General features: G+C 39.5%; 1 protein-coding gene across 4 annotated transcripts in view; it reads right to left on the bottom strand.

Moving 5' to 3' along the window:
- The window catches only part of LOC138848529 (uncharacterized), a 111,238-nt gene that overhangs the window by 6,990 nt on the left and 81,255 nt on the right, over positions 1-22,993 (bottom strand). For 3 of the 4 annotated variants that reach the window (XM_089327372.1, XM_089327373.1, XM_070068645.2), the window contains exons 2-3: positions 1,328-1,454; positions 991-1,083 (exon numbers count right to left, since the gene is read on the bottom strand). In XM_089327372.1, the coding sequence (XP_089183498.1) occupies positions 991-1,083; positions 1,328-1,454 (220 nt within the window). Of the gene's footprint in view, positions 1-990; positions 1,084-1,327; positions 1,455-16,359; positions 16,634-22,993 lie in introns of all 4 variants that reach the window. The other variant, XM_089327371.1, reaches the window with a different exon arrangement.

Genomic DNA, 22,993 nt, shown 5'->3' with positions numbered 1-22,993 from the left:
CAGTTTAAGTCCTAGCTGATCCACTTCTGATCCAGCACTCTGCTATGGTCTGGGAAAGCAGTAGAAGATGGCCCAAGTCCTTGGACCCCTGTACCCATATGGGGGACCTGGAAGAAGCTCCTGGCTCCTAGCTTCAGATCAGTACAGCTCCAGCCATGACAGCCAATTGGGAAGTGAACCAGTGGATGGAAGACCTCTCTTTCTCTCTCTGCCTCCCCTTCTTCTCTCTCTCTGACTTTCAAATAAATAAATAAATCTTAAAAAAAAAACGAAACAGGCTGGTGTGGTGGCTCAATAGGCTAATCCTCTGCCTGCGGCACCGGCACACTGGGTTCTAGTCCCGATGAGGGTGCCGGATTTTGTCCCGGTTGCCCCTCTTCCAGGCCAGCTCTCTGCTGTGGCCTGGGAGTGCAGTGGAGGATGGCTCAAGTGCTTGGGCCCTGCACCCACATGGGAGACCAGGAGAAGCACCTGGCTCCTGGCTTTGGATCAGCATGGTGTGCCAGCCACAGCACACTGCCCATGGTGGCCATTGGAGGGTGAACCAACTGCAAAAGGAAGACCTTTCTCTCTGTCTCTCTTTCTCACTGTCCACTCTGTCAAAAAAAAAAAAAAAAAACAGAAAAATTAATCTTAAAAAAAAATGTTTCTATATGTTGCCTAATTAACAAGCACTGAAGGAACTAATAAATGCATGAAGGAAAAGGTATGAAAGTGTAGAGGAGGACAAGTTAGAATTGGGGGAATGTATCAAACCTAGATAAAAGCCTTAGTAACAGCAGAAAATTACTAGATTTTTTTTTTTAATCAAAGAACATCTTCACTAAGAACAAAAGTTAGAAAGATACTGGTATCTCTAAATGCCTGTGTCTGATGCACAAAACCAGCTGTCATCAGGAGTAAGGCTTGAGAAAAATTCATGGAAAGAACACCAGTCAACATCTGCATACTTTCTGCCTTGGCCTCCCTGTCTGTTATGTGCAGACTGACCTGAAAGGCTCTGATTCAAGCATTCGTCCACCATCCATGGCTCTTCTCCTCGCTCCAACTTGAAGATCAAGTCAGGTTTGGTAATGCAGTGCCCTATTAATGGAAACAAAGTAAGACTTTGTAAAATCACTATCTTGGGTTATTTAAAGGACTACAGCTTGGTTCAGGAGCTATGCAACAAATGTTCCAATTTGAATCTTTTGTTAGATGGTAGATAGTCAGATTATTCATGGACTCAAATTCTAATCCTGCCCAATATTAAACATTATAAAGTGTTCCCTTATTTGTCAAATAGCAGGAAAATGTTATCACTTGGCATGTGATGGGTGTCACTCACCCAAGGAGAACAGGCTGCTGTAGGTCTCCAGCATCACATCTCTGTACAGGATTTTCTGAGCATTGTTCATTTTCTGCCATTCATCCCACGTAAAGTACACAGCGAGGTCTTCAAATGCTGTCATCACCTATAATAATACACTTTCAGTCAACATGTTAACTCTGTCACAAAATAAACACTGACAGTTGTGTATTGATATGAAGGAAAAAAGGAAGGATATGGTTTCACTTTAGACTTGTTGAGTGTTTAGAACGCCACACAGAGCATTCAACAGAGTCAAACCCATGATCTACAGGCTGTGAGAAATGCCCAAGCTGGAGGGAAACAGGAGGTTCAAATCAAAAAGGCCACATCATTCAAGGGGAATTGCACAGCAGGCTAGAAGAGGGGCAATACTGACTCTTGATTGGACAATGTTAAGGAGAAGTATGTAGAAGCATTGAGAAAAAAAGGCAAGAAACCATCGGTGAAACTATGATGGAAATGAACAGAAAACAATTTCCAGGAAAACACCATGCATATCATTTCCAATATGTCAGAGAAAAAATATATTAAAAGACAAGGCAGACATTTAGCTTAGTGTTGTTTATGATGCCACCTCAGAGTGTCTATGATTTCCAATGCCAGCTCTAGTTTCTAGCTCCCAGATAATGCAAACCTGGGGAAGCAATGGTGATGTCACCAATGAAGGAGGCCTAGATTCCATTCCTCAATCCTGGCTTCAGTCCTGCCCCACCTGTTTGGTATGGTTATCTAGGAAGTGAATTAATGTGTCAAAGCTCTCTATCTCTCAGTCCATCAACTTTTTTCTCTATCAAGCTAATAAATATTTTTAAGTAAGAGAGAAAATGTTTATTTCACTTTAACAGGTTTCCTTTTTGGTGCTCAGTTAGTTGTCACCTATCAAGGAGAACAAGTGGTATTTGTCCCTTTGGGATTGGCTTATTTCATTCAGCATAATGTTTTCCAAATTCCTAACAGGGATCACTTTTCAGTTAAAATATAACACCTAAGAATAATTGTGTGTTAATTACAGAGTTCAACCAATGGTACTAAAACAAAAAAAAAATACTAAAATGGATAAAGTATTACATTGTGATCTTAAAAAAATAAATGAACCTCCAGTAGATTCTTTTCTTCACACATTCCTTATCCTATTCCAGAATCCCATTCAGCTTCTTAAAGGTATTAAGAACTCCATTACTCTAATAATTTGAAAACAAACTTAACTGATTTGTGTTCCAGCACTAGGTAACTCTTCCTCTTGCAAAATGCTAAGTGTTTACTTCATAGGTAGCACTAAAACACTGTTCAGTACATCATCTATGTGTACACTGTTTCAGACATGACTCCAAAAATGTAGCATATTAGTTTCAACTCAATTCATGTAACAAATATGTATTTTGCTATAGCAACAGAAAGAGAAGATACCAAATTGCATTATTATAGATGACAATAATGTTTCATAATCATGCCAAATTCATAATTCATTTCTGTATATTCTCTGAGAACAAATTTTATGTTTATTTTTCTATTTTAAAATTTTTTAAAGATTTATTTATTTATTTGAAAGTCAGAGTTACACAGAGAGAGGAGCGGCAGAGAGAGAGAGGTCGTCCATCTGCTGGTTCAGTCCCCAATTGGCTGCAATGGCTGGAGCTGCACCAATCTGAAGCCAGGAACCAGGAGCTTCTTCTGGGTCTCCCACATGGGTGATGGGGCCCAAGGACCTGGGCCATCTTCCACTGCTTTCCCAGGCCATAGTAGAGAGCTGGAGCAGAAGTGGAGCAGCCAGGTCTCAAACCGGTGTCTATATGGGATGTTGATGCTTCAGACCAGGGCATTAACCCACTGAGCCACAGAGCCAGCCCCATATTTTCCATTTTAATTAAGTAGTATACTGGGACTGGCATTGTTGCTAGCAGGTAAAGCCACTGCCTTCAGTGCTGGCATCCCATATTGGTGCCAGTTCAAGTCCCAGTGGCTTCACTTCCAATCCAGCTCTCTGCTATGGCCTGGGATTTCAGTAGAAGATGGCCCAAGTCCTTGGGCCCCTGAACCCATGTGGGAGACCCAGAAGAAGCTCTTCACTTCTAGATTTGGATCAGTGTAACTCCGGCCATTGTGGCAAACTGCGGAGTGAACCAGCAGATGGAAGACTCTCTCTCTTTCTCCCTCTGCCTCTCTGTAACTCTGACTTTCAAATAAATAAAAAATACTTTAAAAAATAAATAAATAAACTAGCATTAAACACCTAAAATGAGTACTGACAAGCTGGGGAATAATTTAAAAAAAAAAAAAAACACTTACAGGTGATATATTAATTTTCTTTCACCTTAGAAACATGTGGAGGACCCAGAATCATACGTGGGAGAGGAGGTGAATGGAAAGAGTTCAAAGAAAGCTCTGGAGGCCAACACTGTGGCATAATGGGTAAAGCTGCTGCCTGCAGTGCCAGCATTCCATATGGGTTCTGGTTCGAGTCCTGGCTGCTCAACATACAATCTAGCTTTGTGCTATGTCCTGAGAAAGCAGTGGAACATGGTCCAAGTCCTTGGGCCACTGCACCTGCATGGGAGACCCAGAAGCTCTTGGGTCTTGGGTTTGGATCAGCTGAGCTCCAGCCTCGCAGTAATTTGGAGGGTGAGCCAGCAGATAGAAGACTTTCTCTCTCTGCAACTCTTTCAATAAATAAATGAAATCTTAAAAAAAAAAAAAAAAAAAAAAAAAAAAAAAAAAAACAACTCTGGTTTCCTTCTGCACTGAACAGTGGGGAAAAAAAGGATATAATAGAATGAATAAAGAATAATAAATACATTAACCAAGAAAACATCAGCTTCACTGTGGAGGAATAATCCTCTAAAAATAGAAATACATAGGAAAATGCACCCACCTATATTAAGTAGCAGAGATTAAACAGAAGTTATCATTGGTTTAATGAAAGCATTATCTACAAATTTTGTAAAATAATAATGTAAAAGTAAAAAGAAAAGTTTAGTGTTCAAATGAATAAGGTTATCAAAGATAAACATTATGTTGTTATTAAAGTTTATACTAAAGAAAGTTAACAAATACACATAATGTATATTTAATGCAGTGCACTTTACCAGTAATGATTCCAAGTGGCACCTTTCCCTGTATTCATCCCTTCACAAAACCCTGGATTGGGGCTGGCACTGTGGCCTAGCGGGTAAAACTGCCACCTGCAGATTGGCATCCCATATAGGCACTGGTTTGATTCCCAGCTGCCCCACTTCTGGTCCAGCTATATGCTATGGCCTGGGAAAGCAGTAGAAGATGGCCCAAGTCCTTGGGCCCCTGTACCCATGTGGAAGACCCAGAAGAATCTCCTGGATCCTGGCTTTGGATTGGCACAACTCTGGCCATTGCAGCCAACTGGGGAGTGAACCAGAAGATGCAAGAGCTCTTTCTCTCTCTCTGCCTCTCCCTCTCTCTGTGTGTAACTCTTTCAAATAAATAAATAAATCTTTTTTAAAAAGACCCTGAACTTCACCATTTCAATTGATTTACCCCATGAGATACCAGTAAATGTGATAGAAATAGACAATAGGTTAAAATATTTATTTATATGAAAGAGTTACACAAAGAGAGAAGGAGAGGCAGAGAAGAGAGAGAGAGAGAGATAGAGAGAGAGAGAGAGAGAAGGAGGGAGAAACAGAGGTCTTCAAACTGCAGGTTCACTCCCCAGATGGCTGCAATGGCTGGAGCTGTGTAGATCCAAAGATATGAACCAGGAGCTTCTTTCAGGTCTCCCACAAGGGAGCAGGGGCCAAAGGACTTGGGCCATCTTCTACTGTTTTCCCAGGCTGTAGCAAAGAGCTGGATCAGAAGTGGAGCAGCCGAGTCATGAACTGACACCCATATGAGATGCTGGCACTGCAGGTGGTGTCTTTACCTGCTATGTCACAGAACCAGCCCCAGAAATAGACAATTGGTAAAGTATTTGCCTTCTCAGATTTTCTTTTTCTGACAGTTATCTTCTGAAAAACCCTGGGGCCTGCCTGTTGAAGAGATAGTATGTAGGCTGGTGCCATGGCTCACTAGGCTAATCCTCCACCCGCGGCACTGGTACTCTGGGTGACAGTCCCAGTTGGGGTGCCGGTTCTGACCCAGTTGCTCCTCTTCCAGGCCAGCTCTGGACTGTGGCCTGGGAAGGCAGTGGAGGATGGCCCAAGTTCTTGGGCCCTGCACCCACATGGGAGACCAGGAGGAAGTGCCTGTCTCCTAGCTTTGGATCAGCACAGCATGCTGGCCATAGCAGCCATTTTGGGGGTGAACCAGTGGAAGGAAGACATTTCTCTCTGTCTCTCTCTCTCTCACTAACTCTGCCTGTCAAAAAAAGAAAAAAAGAGATAATATGTAGCCAAGATTCACCACAAACCCCAGACACTTAAGTGAAGCCTCAATCAGTTCCCCAAATGGCTAAACTCTCATTTCTGCTCCTGGACTGATCATAGAAACTGCCCAGCTGAGTACAGCCTATAACACAGAGTCAGAACTGCAAATCAAATGGCTATTTGTTAAGTCATTGTGTTTTCTGATTTGTCCTACATCAAATGCTGATATATATCAGTAAGTATGGCAGAAAGTTGAATTACATGCAAACTACAATGCATACAACTTCAAAATTTCATTTGGAAGTTCCCATAAAACAGGGCCAGCATTGTCACATAGCAAGTAATCCTGCCGTCTGCAATACAAGCACCCCATATGAGCACTGGTTCATGTTCTGGCTGTTCTGCTTTTGATCCAGCTTCCTGCTGATGGCCTAAGAAAAGCAATGGAAGATGATCCAAATACTTGGGCAAATGCTACCAATGTGGGAGATCCAGATGAAGATCTTGGTTCCTGGCCTCATTCTTTCCCGGCCCTGCTCAATGCAGCCATCTGTGATGTGAACAAGCAGAAGAAAGATCTCTCTGGGTCTCTCCTCTATATACAATATTTTCAAATAATTTTTTTTAAAAAACTTAGAAAAAAGCTCCTATAAACACAATATTTGCCTATCAATTAGACCTTAGAAAAGCTGCTGATACAAAAAAAAAAAAAAAAAGTCCTGGGATTCATAAAAATAAATTATCTGGAGACCTTAAGGTGGTTCTTCACATTTCGGCTTATATATGGTCATTGTGTTCTTTTAGTTTATATTTTAAGAAGCTTATTATCATATGAAATCTAATTTAATATAATTTTACTATCTCAGAAGGCAGGATAAATGTTCACAGTAATTTTCTGTAGGTGCATGTATACTGCATATTGTTGAAGATGAAATTACTGAAAGGGGTAAAATTTTTATGATATCTTTTGTTTTTTTTTTTTTTAAAGATGTATTTATTTATGTGAAAGTCAAATTTACTCAGAGAGAGAGAGAGAGAGAGAGATCTTCCATCTGATGGCTCACTCTGCAAATGGCTGTAATGGCCAGAGCTTCACCAACCAAAGCCAGGACCCAGGAGCTTCTTCCAAGTCTCCCACATGGGTGCAGGGACCCAAGGACTTGAGCCATCTTCTACTGCTTTCCCAGGCCATAGCAGAGAGCCGGATCAGAAGTGGAGCAGCTGAGTCTTGAACCCGTGCCAATATGAGATGTGGGCACTTCAGGCCAGGGCATTAACCTGCTGTGCCACAGCACCAGCCTCATGATATGCTTTTTTAAGTCATACACTCCAAACATAGGATTAGTAGCAAAAGAGAAGACATACTCTTGAAAGTTTTCTAAAGCAGTACTATTTGAACTGGTGACAATTTCTGAAATGGATCTGAAAAATAAATGTTTTCTAATTAAGTGTGGCAAGATAGAGAACATTAGGCAGAAGTTAAGGTGCTGGGTATTTACAAATTATGTGACACTACACAAAGCACTTTTCTCCTGAAATACAATTTATTTCATCTTTTTTACAGAGATCCTGGCAAAACTTAATTGAGCTACCAGGAAGGACTATTAGAATACAGGGGGCAGGAGTCCTCCAAGATGATGGAATAGGGAGGGAGCACACTGATAGCCCAGGAAAAGATAGTTTAATAAAAGTGGAGATACTGTAGTTTCAGGGAAGAGTTAGGGGGAAAAAACTGCAGAAGAAACTCTTCCAGAAATAGTGGGACATGGTGGACCTACATGGAGGGCACGACCCCAGCTGCTGAGTCTACACATCAGTGCTGGAAAGGGAGGTGAGGCAAAACCTAGGTAGCCCAAGACACTGGCAGGGAAGTCGCAGGAAGAGCCTAGAGGGAATGAGGCTTGAAGCCCTGTGGGAGAAAGTCCACCAGGCTAACTAAAAGAGAGAAATAAAATAAATAAAATAAAATAAAATTAAATTAAAAAAAAAATAAAATAAAAGGGACCAGTATGAACATGATTCTCTCTCTCCACTCACCTTACAAAGGTGAGCAAGACAAAGAGCAGGCACCATTTTGGACATATGTAAGAGCTGTGTCACCTCAGGGCTGTGCCTGCCCTCAGCCAAGTAGAAAAACTTGACTCTGGTGGGAGAAATAAAAGGAGGTTAGGACCTAGTGATGTGTGGGAGCTTATGAACTGTGACTGTGAAAAAAAAAAAAAAAACTGAGGGTATGTGAGAGAACTCATGGAGTGCCTGAGATGTGAGTACTCTTGGGAGATGCCGCAAACTTGGTAACCTTGGCAACCTGGTGGAAGACTTCAGGGGAATCTGAGCTTTCACTGAGGACTACACAGATCCTTTGTGTGGTCCATGGGACAGAGCAGATGAATATTATACCCACAGGAGCCAGAGCTCAGACACTGACTGCCTTCAATTCCACTCAGCTGTGTGGAATTACTTCCCTTCTTAATAAAAAAAAAAAAAAAAAAAAAAAAAAAAGAGAGAGAGAGAAAGAGAAAAAATTTAATATGCCTAACCGGGGTGTGTCACCCTTAACCCTGAAGAATCAAACAGCACTCTCTGGCCACACCCATCACAAGCCTCTAAGGATCCATCAAAAGCAGACAGTCCACTTAATCGAGTCATAGTATAACAAGAAAAACCACTTACAGCAAAAAAAAAAAAAAAGAAGAAGAAGAAAACCAAAGAATAACTCCATAATGTCAAGCAACAAATGCAGAAACTGAGGAAACAAGAACAAACAAGACATTATGATTCCCCCAAATGAACAAGACACCCCAAGCCAAGATTATAAAGGTGATGAGATAGAAGAAATGCAACACACCAATTTTCAAAAATATATGATAAGAACACTTAGAAGTTCTCAAAAACAAATTCTTGAACTACAGAAATCCTTACTGGACAGGGTAGAAATTCTCTCTCATGAAAATGAAATCTTAAGGAAAAATCAAAATTGAATGAAGCAATTAGTAGAACATGAAATTGTGATAGTGAAGAGAAATCAAAATGAAATGAAGAATTCAATAGATCAAATGACAAACACATTAGAGAGCCTTACAAACAGAATCAGTGAAGCAGAAGAGAGAATACCGGACTTAGAAGACAGAGCACAGGAAAGCATACAGTCAAACCAAAGAAAAGAAGAGGAAATTAGAAATCTAAAAACTATTGTTGGGAATCTACAGGATACTATTAAAAAACCCAACATTCAGGTTCTAGGAGTTCCTGAAGGCCTGGAGAAAGAGAAAGGCCTATTTAGTGATATACTAGCAGCAATCTTCCTGAATTTGGAGAAGGACAGAAACATCCTAGTACAGGAAGCTCATAGAACCCCTAATAAACATGACCAAAAGAGATTCTTGACATGACACGTTGTAATCAAACTCACTACAGTGAAACATAAAGAAAAGATCCCAAAATGTGCAAGAGAGAAACGTCAGATTACTCTCAGAGGATCTCCAATTAGACTCACAGCTGACTTCTCATCAGAAACCCTACAGGTTAGGAGGGAATGGCAAGATATAGCCCAGGTACGAAGAGAGAAAAACTGCCATCCCAGAATATTATCTCCTGCAAAGCTCTCATTTGTGAATGAAGGTGAAATAAAGACTTTTCATAGCAAACAGACATTGAAAGAATTTGTCACTACTTGTCTAGCCCTGCAGAAATGCTTAAAGATGTGTTACACACAGAAACACAGAAACACAGCCATAAATATGAAAAAAGGTGAAGGAAGAAAATCTCACAGTAAAAGATCACAGGAAGTTCAAAGCATATATTAGAAATATCTTTGGGAAAATGGCAGGGCAAAGTTACTACTTATCAATAGTCACATTGAATATTAATGGACTCAAATCTCCAGTTAAAAGACACAGACTGCCTGAATGGATTAAAGAAAAAAACCCATCTATTTGCTGCCTACAAGAAACACATCTTTCCAACAAAGATGCATACAGACTAAAAGTAAAAGTTTAGAAAAATGTATTCCATGCCAACAGAAACCAAAAAAATAGCAGGTGTAGCCTTACTAATATCAGACAAAATAAACTTCAACACAAAAACTGTTAAGAGAGACAAAGAGGGGCACTATATAATCATTAAGGGAACAATTCAACAGGAAGATGTAACTGTTATAAATGTATATGCACCTAATTAGAGGGCACCAGTTTATTTAAAAGATTTGTTGAGGGACTTAAAAGAGAGACATAGACTCCAATACAATAGTATTGGGGGACTTCAATACTCCAGTCTCAGAAATAGATCAACCCGACAGAAGATCAACCAGGAAACAGCAGATTTAATTGACACTATGGCCCAAATGGATCAAACAGATATCTACCTAACTTTCAATCCTACACTTATAGAATTTAAATTCTTCTCAGCAGTGCATGGAACCTACTCTAGGACTGACCACATATTAGCCCATAAAGCAAGTCTCTGCAAATTTAAAAGAATTAGAATCATACCATGCAGCTTCTCAGACCATAATGGAGTGAAGGTGGAAATTAGCAACTCAGGAATACCTAGAGCATATGCAAACACAGGGAGACTGAACAACATGCTCCTGAATGAACAATGGGTCATAGAAGAAATCAAAAGAGAAATCAAAAACTTTCTGGAAGTAAATGAGGATAACAACGCAACATATCAAAACTTATGGGACGCAGCAAAAGCAGTGTTAAGAGGAAAGATTATATCAATAGGTGCCTACATCAAGAAATTGGAAAAACACCAAATAAATGAGCTTTCAATTCATCTCAAGGATCTAGAAAAAATGCAAAAAAAAAAGACCCAAATCTAGTAGAAGAGAAATAATTAAAATCAGAGAAGAAATCAACAGGATTGAATTAAAAAAAATTACAAAAGATCACCCAAACAAAGAGCTGGTTTTTTTTGACAAAATAAATAAAATTGACACCCCACTGGCCCAACTAACTAAAAAAAGAAAAGACCCAAATCAATAAAATAAGAGATGAAAAAGGAAACATAACAACAGACACAGAAGAAATAAAAAGAATCATCAGAAATTACTACAAGGACTTGTATGCCAGCAAACAGGGAAACCTATCAGAAATGGATAGATTCCTATCCATGCAACCAACCTAAATTGAACCATGAAGACATAGAAAACCTAAACAGACCCATAACTGAGATAGCAATAAAGGCCCTCCCAAGAAAGAAAAGCCCAGGACCAAATGGATTCACTGCTGAATTCTACCAGACATTTAAAGAACTAATCCCAAACTATTCAGAACAATTGAAAGAGGGAATCCTTCCAAATTCTTTCTATGAAGCCAGCATCACTTTAATTCCTAAGCTGGAAAAAGATGCAGCATTGAAAGAACATTCAGACCAATATCCCTGATGAACATAGATGCAAAAAACCTCAATAAAATTCTGGCTAACAGAATGCAGCAACACATCAGAAAAATCATCCACCCAGACCAAGTGGGATTCATCCCTGATATGCAGGGATGGTTCAACATTCACAAATCAATCAATGTGATACACCACATTAACAGACTGCAGAAGAAAAACCATATGATTATCTCAATAGATGCCGAGAAAGCATTTGATAAAATACAACAACATCTCATTATGAAAACTCAAAGCAAATTGGGTATAAAAGGAACATTCCTCAATACAATCAAAGCAATTTATGAAAACCCATGGCCAGCATCCTATTGAATGGGGAAACGTTGGAAGCATTTCCACTGAGATCTGGTACCAGACAGGGATGCCCATTCTCACCATTACTAGTCAACATAGTTCTGGAAGTTTTAGCCAGAGCCATCAGACAAGAAAAAGAAATTAAAGGGATACAAATTGGGAAGGAAGAACTCAAACTATCCCTCTTTGCAGATGACATGATTCTTTATCTAGAGGATCCAAAGAACTCCACTAAGAGACTATTGGAACTCATAGAAGAGTTTGGCAAAGTAGCAGGGTATAAAATCAATGCACAAAAATCAACAGCCTTTGTATACACAAGCAATACCATGGCTGAGAAAGAACTGCTAAGATCAATCCCATTCACAAAGCTACAAAAACAATCAAATACCTTGGAATAAACTTAATCAAGGATGTTAAAGATCTCTATGATGAGAATTACAAAGTCTTAAAGAAAGAAATAGAAGAGGATACCAAAAAATGGAAAAATCTTCCATGCTTATGGATTGGAAGAATCAATAGCATCAAAATGTCCATTCTCCCAAAAGCAATTTATAGATTCAATGCGATACCAATCAAAATACCAAGGACATTCTTCTCAGATCTGGAAATAATGATGCTGAAATTCATATGGAGACACAGGAGACCTCGAATAACTAAAGCAACTTTGTGCAACAAAAACAAAGCCAGAGGCATCACAATACCAGACTTCAGGACATACGACAGGGCAGTGGTAATCAAAACAGCATGGCACTGGTACAGAAACAGATGGATAGACCAATGGAACAGAATTGAAACACCAGAAATCAATCCAAACATCTACAGCCAACTCATATTTGATCAAGGTTCCTAAACAAATCCCAGGAGTAAGGAAGTCTATTCAATAAATGGTGCTGGGAAAATTGGATTTCCAAATGCAGAAGCTTGAAGGAAGGCACCTACTTTACACCTTACACAAAAATCCACTCAACATGGATTAAAGATCTAAATCTATGACCCAACACCAACAAATTATTAGAGAACATTGGAGATACCCTGCAAGACATTGGCACCGGCAAAGACTTCTTGGAAAATACCCCAGAGGCACAGGCAGTCAAAGCCAAATTAACTATTGGGATTGCATCAAATTGAGAAGTTTCTGTACTGCAAAAGAAACAGTCAGGAGAGTGAAGAGACAACCGACAGAATGGGAAAAAATATTTGCAAACTATGCAACAGATAAAGGGTTGATAATCAGAATCTACAAAGAGATCAAGAATCTCCACAAGATCAAAACAAACAACCCACTTAAGAGATGGGCCAATAGACCTCAATAGACATTTTTTCAAAAGAGGAAATCCAAATGGCCAACAGGCACATGAAAAAATGTTCAGGATCACTAGCAATCAGGGAAATGCAAATCAAAACCACAATGAGGTTTCACCTCACCCTGGTTAGAATGGCTCACATACAGAAATCTACCAACAACAGATGCTGGCGAGGATGTGGGGAAAAAGAGACACAAACCCACTGTTGGTGGGAATGCAAACTGGTCAAGCCACTATGGAAATCAGTCTGGAGATTCCTCAGAATCCTGCATATAACCCTACCATTCAACCCAGCCATCCCACTCCTTGGAATTTACTCAAAGGAAATTAAATTGGCAAATAATAAAGATGTCTGCACCATAATGTTTATTGCAGATCACTTCACAATAGCTAAGACCTGGAATCAACCCAAATGCCCATAAACAGTAGACTAGATAAAGAAATTATGGGACATGTACTCTATAGAATACTATACAGCAGTCAAAAACAATGAAATCCAGTCATTTGCAACAAAATGGAGGAATCTGAAAAACATCATGCTGAGTGAATTAAGCCAGTCCCAAAGGGACAAATATCATATGTTCTCCCTGATCGGTGACAACTAACCAAGCACCTAAAAGGAAGCCTGTTGAAGTGAAATGGACACTTTGAGAAACATTGATTTGATCACCCCTTTTCCTGACTATTGATGAACAACTTAATACTTTTATCGCTTTTCGTATTTTTTCGTTCTACTTAATACTTTGGTTGAACTCTTTAATTAACACACAATTATTCTTGGGAGTTTAACTTTAACTGAAAAGTGGTCCTTGTTAAATATAAGAGTGGGAATAAGAGAGGGAGGAGATGTACAATTTGGGACATGCTCAATTGGACTTGCCCCAAATGGTGGAGTCAGAAATGTGCCAGGGGATTCCAATTCAATCCCATCAAGGTGGCATGTACCAATGCCATGTCACTAGTCAATCAATTTGATCAATTTCAGTGATCAATCAATTTCAGTTCACAATTGATCATAATGATAGGATTAAGAGTCAAAGGGATCACATAAGCAAGAATAGTATCTGCTAATATTAACTGATAGAATTAAAAAGGAGAGAACGATCCAACATGGGAAGCGGGATACACAGCAGACTCATAGAATGGCAGATGTCCTAAACAGCACTCTGGCCTCAGAATCAGCCCTTAAGGCATTTGGATTTGGCTGAAGAGCCCATGAGAGTATTTTAGGCATGGAAAGCCAAGACACACTGGAAAAAAAAATAAATAAAAAATAAAAGCCTAAATAAAAGATCCCTGTGAGTGATATCTCAATGGATAGAACAGGCCTTCAAAGAAGGAGCTACCTTTCTCTGAAGGGAGGAGAGAACTTTCACTTTGACTATGACCTTGTCTAAATAAGATCAGAGTCAGTAAACTCAAAAGGCTTCCACAGCCTTGGCAACACAAGAGCCTAGGGTGATTACTGATGCCATAAACAAGACTGTCAATAGTTAAATCAACAACAGGAGTCACTGTGCACTTACGCCCCATGTAGGATTTCTGTACTTAATATGTTGTTCAATGTGAATTAATGGTATAACTAGCACTCAAATAGTACTTTACACTTTGTGTTTCTGTGTGGGTGCAAATTTGAAATCTTTACTTAATATATGCTAAATTGATCTTCTGTATATAAAGATAATTGAAAATGAATCTTGATGTGAATGGAATGGGAGAGGGAGCCAGAAATGGGAGGGTTGCAGGTGGGAGGGAAGTTATGGGGGGGGGGAGCCATTGTAACCCAAAAGCTGTACTTTGGAAATTTATATTTATTAAATAAAAGTTAAAAAGAATACAGTGGGCAGAAGCATAGCCCAGGTATCAAGTATATAACAAACTAGATTTTACAGACCTCCATTTCTAGAGATGCTGATAGTGGAATGATGTAATGGGCATATGGTAGGAAGCAATGCAAATAGTGATTCTCAGATTGGAGAGGTTATCCCTCCACCCCAGGCTGCACCCTTAAGACCACTGTCTTTCTAATCCACTCACAACTCTCTTTTGAATGCTGGTCCAGAACTTCTATTACCACCAAGTTTTGAAAACTAATGGATGAGGTAAGGTAATATCAAGTACATCTTGTTCACTCTGGTCAGTATGCCCCATAACTGCTTGAACCATGCAACTAGGATCTTTACTTTTTAATGACTCTTGTCTCTGCTCTGAGCCTTAAGGTATTATCTTAGAGAGCATTAAGTTGTATTCTGTTAGAAAAGATTCCTATTTATTGAGTTCCCTTCTTCAAATGCCATAAAAGCTTCTCACTTCCAAAGGAAATGGGACTGTCCCCCAGTACCCAAACTTCCATGTTCCCAGAAACTATGTATTGTGTAAGTTCTGTAACCTTGAATGAGTAGCACTGGGCAGGCTATACAGTGCAGGAAATGAGAAACTTCATTTAAAGAAGACACACCAGAAACCCCATAAATGCAATTGCAACACAGTGTAAATCAGCATGCACACATTTCACAATAAAGACATTTCACTATTATTGTTGCTATACTCATCTTAAAGATGAGTAAACAGTGACAGAGGTGCAACCTACATTCAGCTCATACGCAATTCAGCTCAAATGGTCTGAATACCCATCTCCATCCCACGGCCATTTGTATGAGACTAGTTGTCTACAGAAATTTTAGAAACCCTTTCTGTATACCTGGAGACCCACTGGTCTTCTGTCAGACACATCATCTTCTTTTTTAAAAAAAAGATTTATATTTATTTATTTGACAGGCAGATTTACAGAAAGGGGTAGAGACAGAGAGAGAGGTCTTCCATCCACTGGTTCACTCCCCAGATGGCTGCAACCGAGCTGTGCCAATCCGAAGCCAGGAGCCAGTTTTTCTGGGTCTCCCACACGGGTGCAGGGGCCCAAGGACTTGGGCTATCTTCTACTGCTTTCCCAGGCCACAGCAGAGAACTGGATCAGAAGAGGAGCAGCCGGGATTAGAACCGGCACCCATATGGGATGCTGGCACTTGAGCCCAGGGCACTAACCCACTGAGCCACAGCGCTAGCCCTTCATCTTCTGACAAAAAAAAAAAAAAATCCTTGAAAATCCAACATTATTCATTCCTTCTATGGCTTTGGAACTGAGGATCTACCACTAGTATCCCTTCCTGAACCAGCCAAGGGTGTACCTGAAAGAGAGATTATAATGCCTCCAATCTACAACTGCACCTATGCCATCAAGAGACAGGAACCTGCCCTGCTCTCCAAAGTTCCTTTTACCCCCACACTAACATTCACAGACATAGAAACCAATCACACAATCCTTGAGCAATATGAGGACAGCTTCAGGACCAGAAATTCTCTAACGATGGTGGGAGTGGTTGCAATGGCATATGCTGAGAAGGAAAACAAAGGAGACTTTCCATGATCTTTCCCTGTTGACATCATGGGCTGCTGAAGCTACTTTCCATATAAAACAGTGCACACCTCCATTAGGAAGAAATTTGCTAAAAAATCAACCTCTTAGGATACAGTGAGGATACATAAAACTTGTCTAACCACATGAAGTGCTTGCATAATATTCCAATTCCTCATTAATTCCTGGCTTGGCAAATACATTTGAAAGAAACATACTATAAGTTGGCCGGCACCATGGCTCACACGGCTAATCCCCTACCTGCGGCACCAGCACCCTGGGTTCTAGTCCCAGTCGAGTTGCTGGATTCTGTCCCAGTTGCTCCTCTTCCAGTCCAGCTCTCTGCTGTTGCCCAGGAGTGTAGTGGAAGATGGCCCAGGTCCTTGGGCCCTGCACCTGCATGGGAGACCAGGAGGAAGCACTTGGCTCCTGGCTTTGGATCAGCACAGCATGCCAGCCATGGCAGCCACTTGGGGTGTGAACCAACGGAAAAAGTAAGACCCTTCTCTCTGTTTCTCTCTTTCTCTCACTAACTCTGCCTGTCAAAAAAAAAAAAAAAAGAAAGAAAGAAAAGAAACATACTATAAGTGGAGAAATTAAAATGTGGAAAGAATTTTTGGAAATTGTCATTATATATATCAATATTTTTTAAATTCTCATAATTAAATTATGGTTCTAAAACCTCAAATACTTCTACAGATACTTAGAAAAAAACCTCCACGGACTCTCTTTAACTTTAGTGTTTAAAGAAGAAAATAATATCCTAAATAAATCATTTTTAATCCTTTAAAATAATGCTTGATCTTACCTATTAAAAGAATTTGTGGGCCATCAATGGATCATATTTTACAGTAAAATAGTAATAATTTGGTGCATTAATATGGCTGGAAAACAGGGTGAATGCCTTGTAAAATCTTTGTGAATATTTAAAACTGCACTATCTAGAAATTCTTTACCCAAATCATCCTGAAATTCATCTATCCATCACATCCAGTTATCTGTATATTTTTAATAAAGCTATATTTAAGAAAAAAACTGCACTTAAGTAGTGGTTTCTGACACAAATTAGGCAAGAGACAAATATTAGGGTGTCACAGAGCTCCTGCTTTTACTCCTCTTCTAGTCTAAATGAGAATTGCCATGAAATTATAGACAAACTCTTGAGGATTTGAGTGATGGTCTCATGGGCCACTGACTGTTGGCCAACAGCTATTGGTCATTTTTTCTATGTATAGTGTATGAATTGTGCCATGCAAATGCCTATATCAGCACTGATCTGGTAATTGCCTTTCAGTGACTAAACTCTGCAAATTGAAGGACCTCAGTCTTGAACTTCAATCTTACATAACTTCACCTCAGACCCAGAATAAAATTATTACTTAGTTCCCAGCATCATACAATGTAAACAGAAAATGAAGTTGTAGGCATCAAACAAGAATAGTATCATGAAATAGTGAATTCCCTTGTTCTTTCTAAAAATTATTGCTCCCCATAGTGGTAGCCACACACTTCTGACAGCAGGAGTTGCTGATTTTAGAATTATGGTTGAAAATTCTGTGGGGATTCCTGAGAAGAAAGTGGGAAGACAGCACGCAACACTCAACTGCTGTTGATTGATCTTTTACAATTCATTTTCTCTCACTGATTTTAAATACACCTTAGTTTTTATTTGACAGGTAGATTTATAGACAATAAGAGAGACAGAAAGGTCTTCCTTGTGCTGGTTCACTCCCCAAATGGCCGCTGTCACCAGCGCTGCATTGATCCAAAACCAGGAGCCAGGTGCATCTTCCTGGTCTCTCATGGGGGTGCAGGGGCCCACGCACTTGGGCCATCCTCCACTGCCTTCCCTGGCCACAGCACAGAGCTTGACAGGAAGAGGAGTAACCAGGACTACAACCTGGTGCCATATGGGATGCTGGTGCCACAGGTGGAGGATTAACCAAAGTGAGCCATGGTGCCAAGCCCTAAATACACCTTCTGACCAGCATTTATAATTTCAAGCACTTAGAAATAGGAGCTCTAACATTCGATTTTACTCAATCAATAATGAAAAATGTAGTCCCTAAGATATAAAGAGAGTGAGGATTACAGACTGAAACTAATTCAGGATCCTACAAGGACTAAATTTGAGGTCAAGGTTGAGCTACTTATCACTAATAGAAGCAACCAGTGTTATCTGATCAAGTTTTACTAGATGGGAATTGTGTCCCATATTTGTGCCAGTTTGTGTCCCAGTCTCTCCACTCCAGATCCAGCTCCTTGCTATTGAACCTGGGAAAATAGCAGCAAAAGATGGCCCAAGTGTGTGGGCCTCTGCCCACACCATAGTGCCAGTCCTAATAAGTCTTAAAAACCTAAAGAACGAAAATGTAAAATCTATAAATTATGGTTGTATATATGTATAAATTTCTGAAAAGTACATAATTTCATCCTTTTAGACATCTAAAACTTATTTGTAAATTATATAATTAAAAAAGGTAAAAAGACATTGATTCTTATGTCTCTTCAGCATAAGACATCAACTTTTCCAGGTTCTAGATGCACTTATTCACAGAGTTTCATAGATGTAATCATTAATGTGGCTCAAATAACAGTCTTACACAGGGAATCCCCCTAAATTTAAACAGGGTGCTCAATACCATTTTAGAAAAGTTCCAAAATATGTATCAGAAGAAAAAAATAATTTATTTGGTACATCTCATTTTAACTATAGTATTACCTAAATTTCCAATAGTCAGATGTACTCAAAAAATCCCACAGGTGGGAGAGACGGCCTAACACAGCAAGTAATTATTAAAATAAAAATTTTAAGCTACAACTTAACTAGGGAAAATAACAATCCACAGGTCCCAAACTAAAGTAATTAAGATGACATAATAAAAGGAAACTCAATGTCTTCATGCATTAAAATTTATTACATTAAACTTAATAAACAAAAAGGTGATTATTCCAGCTGTTTCCCACTTAGCAGCCCAATTTTACCTGTTGAATCTGGAAAAAAGTAAATGGCATCTCATGGTAGATTACTAAAATCTTAATGCTATATGCCATCGATTATGTCCACCATACTTTATATCTAATATTAACATATCTGATGCCTCTTAATAGATAAATGACCTGTCTTAACTATTACAAAAGTGGCAAATGTGTTTTTGCTCAAAGCTTTTCCAACAGCTCCTCACTCTAGTTTGCCTTCACTTTGGAAAGACACTTTTTCTAGAGTATACATGAGCATTTCATTGACTTGGCCATCAAACATAATTTTTGCAAAGAATTTAACTGTACCCAGCTTTTATCAGGAGCACAAGAATATATCACACTGATGACTTCCTCCCTTCATGAGACTATTTGACACACTTGTGAAGAACATACAATGCTAATACCTTTTAGTCCTTCCTGGGTTTTGGTGCAATGCATGCCTCATTTAAAAAATTAATTGTCATGGATGCTACAAATCAGCCCAGCTTATATGGCCTCCCTTCCAATGAAAAGTCAAATTGAATTCTGTAGGCACTATCCTTAGTACTCTCAGTGACTTCTTCACTCGTGGAGCTCATATACCTTCTAAATTCTCTGGATCATTTGTGATATCCATTACTTCTCAAGGGCTGTGATGCAAGGAATACCCTCTTTTGGAACCTTGCTATGTTTCAGTAAAATTAAATTAGATGGCTATTAACTGGGCTATACTGGAAAAACAGTCACCTACACACCTTGAGCCTGTGATTCTACAAACCTTGTTATCTAGTAGGACTTTGGCCATGGATATAGAACAGTAAAACATGAGAATGGCTACTAAGGCCTCCTTAATAGATGATGGACCCAAACTTAGCATACTCCATCTGGCAAAGGGGATGGCTTCCAATGTCTGCTGTCTATGTCCGGATGCCAGGGTACAGCAGGAGGTCACTATTCTAACAATAATAAAGTAAAACCATTTAAGTTCAGCTGGACACCATTCTGCTGACTGTTGATTTCATTACTATTAATCTGGATGCCCTCACTGGTGACAATCCAGAGACCCAAAGTAGTCACAGCCATTATCTGCTAACAAAAGCTTAAACCAAGAGTTATGGATTAATATCTATTATAACACAATTCCTCAGAACCCATCTAGTCCAAACCTTGAGAGTTGGAAGCTGTTATACTTGGCCCACCCATAAATAGGACGTTAATTGTGCAAGATGGGCTCTATATCCTTGTACTACAAGGAGGATGTCACAGATATTGATGCTCCAAACTTATCCCGCTCCCTGCTAATGTGCCTGGGAAAGCAGTGGAAGATGGTCCAAGTACTTGGGCTCCTGCCACCCCCATGGGTGACTCAAAAGAAGCTCCTGGTTTCAACCTGGCCCTACACTGGCCAGTGGAGACACCAGGCACGTGAAACAGATGATGGAAGATCTATGTCTCTCTCTCTCTTTCTCTCTCCCTGTAACTGTGACTTTCAAATAAAGAAGTAAATAACTTTTAAAATGATTTTAGAAAGGGCAGAGAAACACACAGAAAGTGGGTGAAGAGAGAGAGGAAAAGAGGTCTTGCATATGTTGGTTCACTCTCTAAATGTCTACAACAGCTATGGCTGGACCAGGCTCTCAGGTCCCCTAATAAGTAGTAGATCTTGCACTTAGGTAAAAGGAACTGAAGAATTTGAGCCACTACCCCATGCTTCCCAGAGATATTAAGCAGAAAACTAGTTTGGAAGTGAAACACTGAAAACTTAGATTAGCACTGCAATATAGAATGTGGGCATCACATGCAATGACCAACAAATTAGAAAACCTGGAAGAAATCAAGACACATGCTAGGTAAAAAAATTGAGCCATGAACACATATAGAAAACCTAAACAAACTAAAAACCAAAACAGATATTGAATCAGTAACAAAAACCCTCCAAAGAAAAGCCCAAGACCAGAAAGCTTCACTGCTAAATTCTACCAGACTTTTAAAAATAGAACTAATTGGCCAGCACCCTAGCTCAATAGGCTAATCCTCCACTTTGTTGCACCAGCACACCAGGTTCTAGTCCCGGTTGGGGTGCCAGATTCTGTCCCAGTTGCCCCTCTTCCAGGCCAGCTCTCTTCTATGGCCCGGGAGTGCAGTGGAGGATGGCCCAAGTGCTTGGGCCCTGCACCCCATGGGAGACCAGGAGAGGCACCTGGCTCCTGGCTTCAGATCAACGCAATGTGCTGGCCATAGCGTGCCAGCTGCAACGGCCATTGGAGGGTGAGCCAATGGCAAAGGAAGACCTTTCTCTTTGTCTCTCTCTCTCACTGCCACTCTACCTGTCAAAAAAAAAAAAAAATAGAACTAATTCCAATTCTTCTTAAGCTATTCAAAGCAATTGAAAGAGAAGAGTATTCCCAAACTCCTTCTATTTGGCCAGTGTCACCTTGTTTTCTAAACCAGAAAATGATACAATAGAGAAAGAGAATTAAAGAACAATATCTCTGATAACCACAGATCCCAAAATTCTCAACAAAATACTAGCTAATAAATTCCAACAACAGATCATAAAGATAATTTACCTGGACCACGTGGAATGTACCTATGGTATGCAGGGATAGTTCAGCATATGCAAATCAATAAATGTGATATGTGACACTGGCAAACTAAAGAATAAAAACCACATGATGATCAATAGATGAAGAGAAAGTATTTGATAAAAAACAACCTTTCACTATAAAAACCTTAAGCAAGTTGGGAATAGAAGGAACATTCCTTATCACAATCAAGGCAATATATGACAAATCTTCAACCAACATCATATTGAATGGGAAATCTTGGAAGCATTTCCACTAAGATCTGAAACCAAAGTTGCTCTCCATCACAACTGCTGTTCAATACACTACTGACAGTTTTAGCCATGGCAATAATTCAAGAAAAAGAAATCAAAGGAAAACAAATTAGAAAGGAGAAAGTCCAATAATTTGTTTGCAGATGACATGATCCTAAATATTGGGAAACCAAAAGACTCCACCAAGAGATTATTGAAACTCACAAGAAAGTTTGGCAAAGTTGTAAAATATGAAATCAACACATAAAAATCAATAACCATTATATATACAAAAATGCCATGGCTGAAAAATAACTTATCAAATCAGTACCATTCTCAATAACCATAAATTTTTTTATTACCTTGGAATAAATTTAGTCAAGGGTGTGAAAGATCTCTATAAGAAAAATTACAAAACATTAAAGAAAAAAAAGAAAACCCAAAAATGGAAAAATCTTTGATGTTTATAAATTGGAAGAACTAATATCACCAAAATTCCCATTCTACCAATAGGAATTATTTTTAATTTTACTTTTATAATCATTTATTTATTTGAGAGGAAGTTATAGACAGAGAGATGGAGAGACAAAAAGCGATGCCTTCTAACTGTTGGTTAATTCTCCAAATAGCTGTAATGGCTGGTGCTGGGCTGATCTGAACCCAGGAGCTAGGAGCTTCCTCCTCATCTGCTATGTGAATACAGGAGCCCAAGCACTTGGGCCATCTTCCACTGCCTTCCTAGGCCATGAGCAGAGAGCTGGATCAGAGGACCAGCTAGGACCCAAACTGGCATCCATATGAGATGCCAATGCCACAGACAGAGGCTCAAACTACTATTCCACAGTGCCAGCCCCTCAAAAGCAATTTACAGATTCAACATGATCTCAATCAAAATACCAACAACGTTCAGAAGGAAGACCTTTCTCTCTGTCTCTCTCACTGTCTGTAACTCTACCTGTCAAAATAAAAAAATAAAAAAATTTTAAAAATAAAAGAACATACAGCATCACCTGATGGTTCAGGAGCATGACAAGTAGGACCCTGTGGTGGCCTATTACTGAATAGTTGCTCAAGAATTGATCTGAGGGGTGTTTGTTGTCAGCCATTGTTTGATCA

This window comes from Oryctolagus cuniculus, chromosome 2, assembly GCF_051225735.1.
Source record: "Oryctolagus cuniculus isolate XC-2025 breed Fujian yellow rabbit chromosome 2, ASM5122573v1, whole genome shotgun sequence".
NCBI classification, from domain to species: Eukaryota; Metazoa; Chordata; class Mammalia; order Lagomorpha; family Leporidae; genus Oryctolagus; species Oryctolagus cuniculus.
The sequence above is the reverse complement of the archived record's forward strand: the minus strand, read 5'-3'. Positions and strand labels throughout refer to the sequence as shown.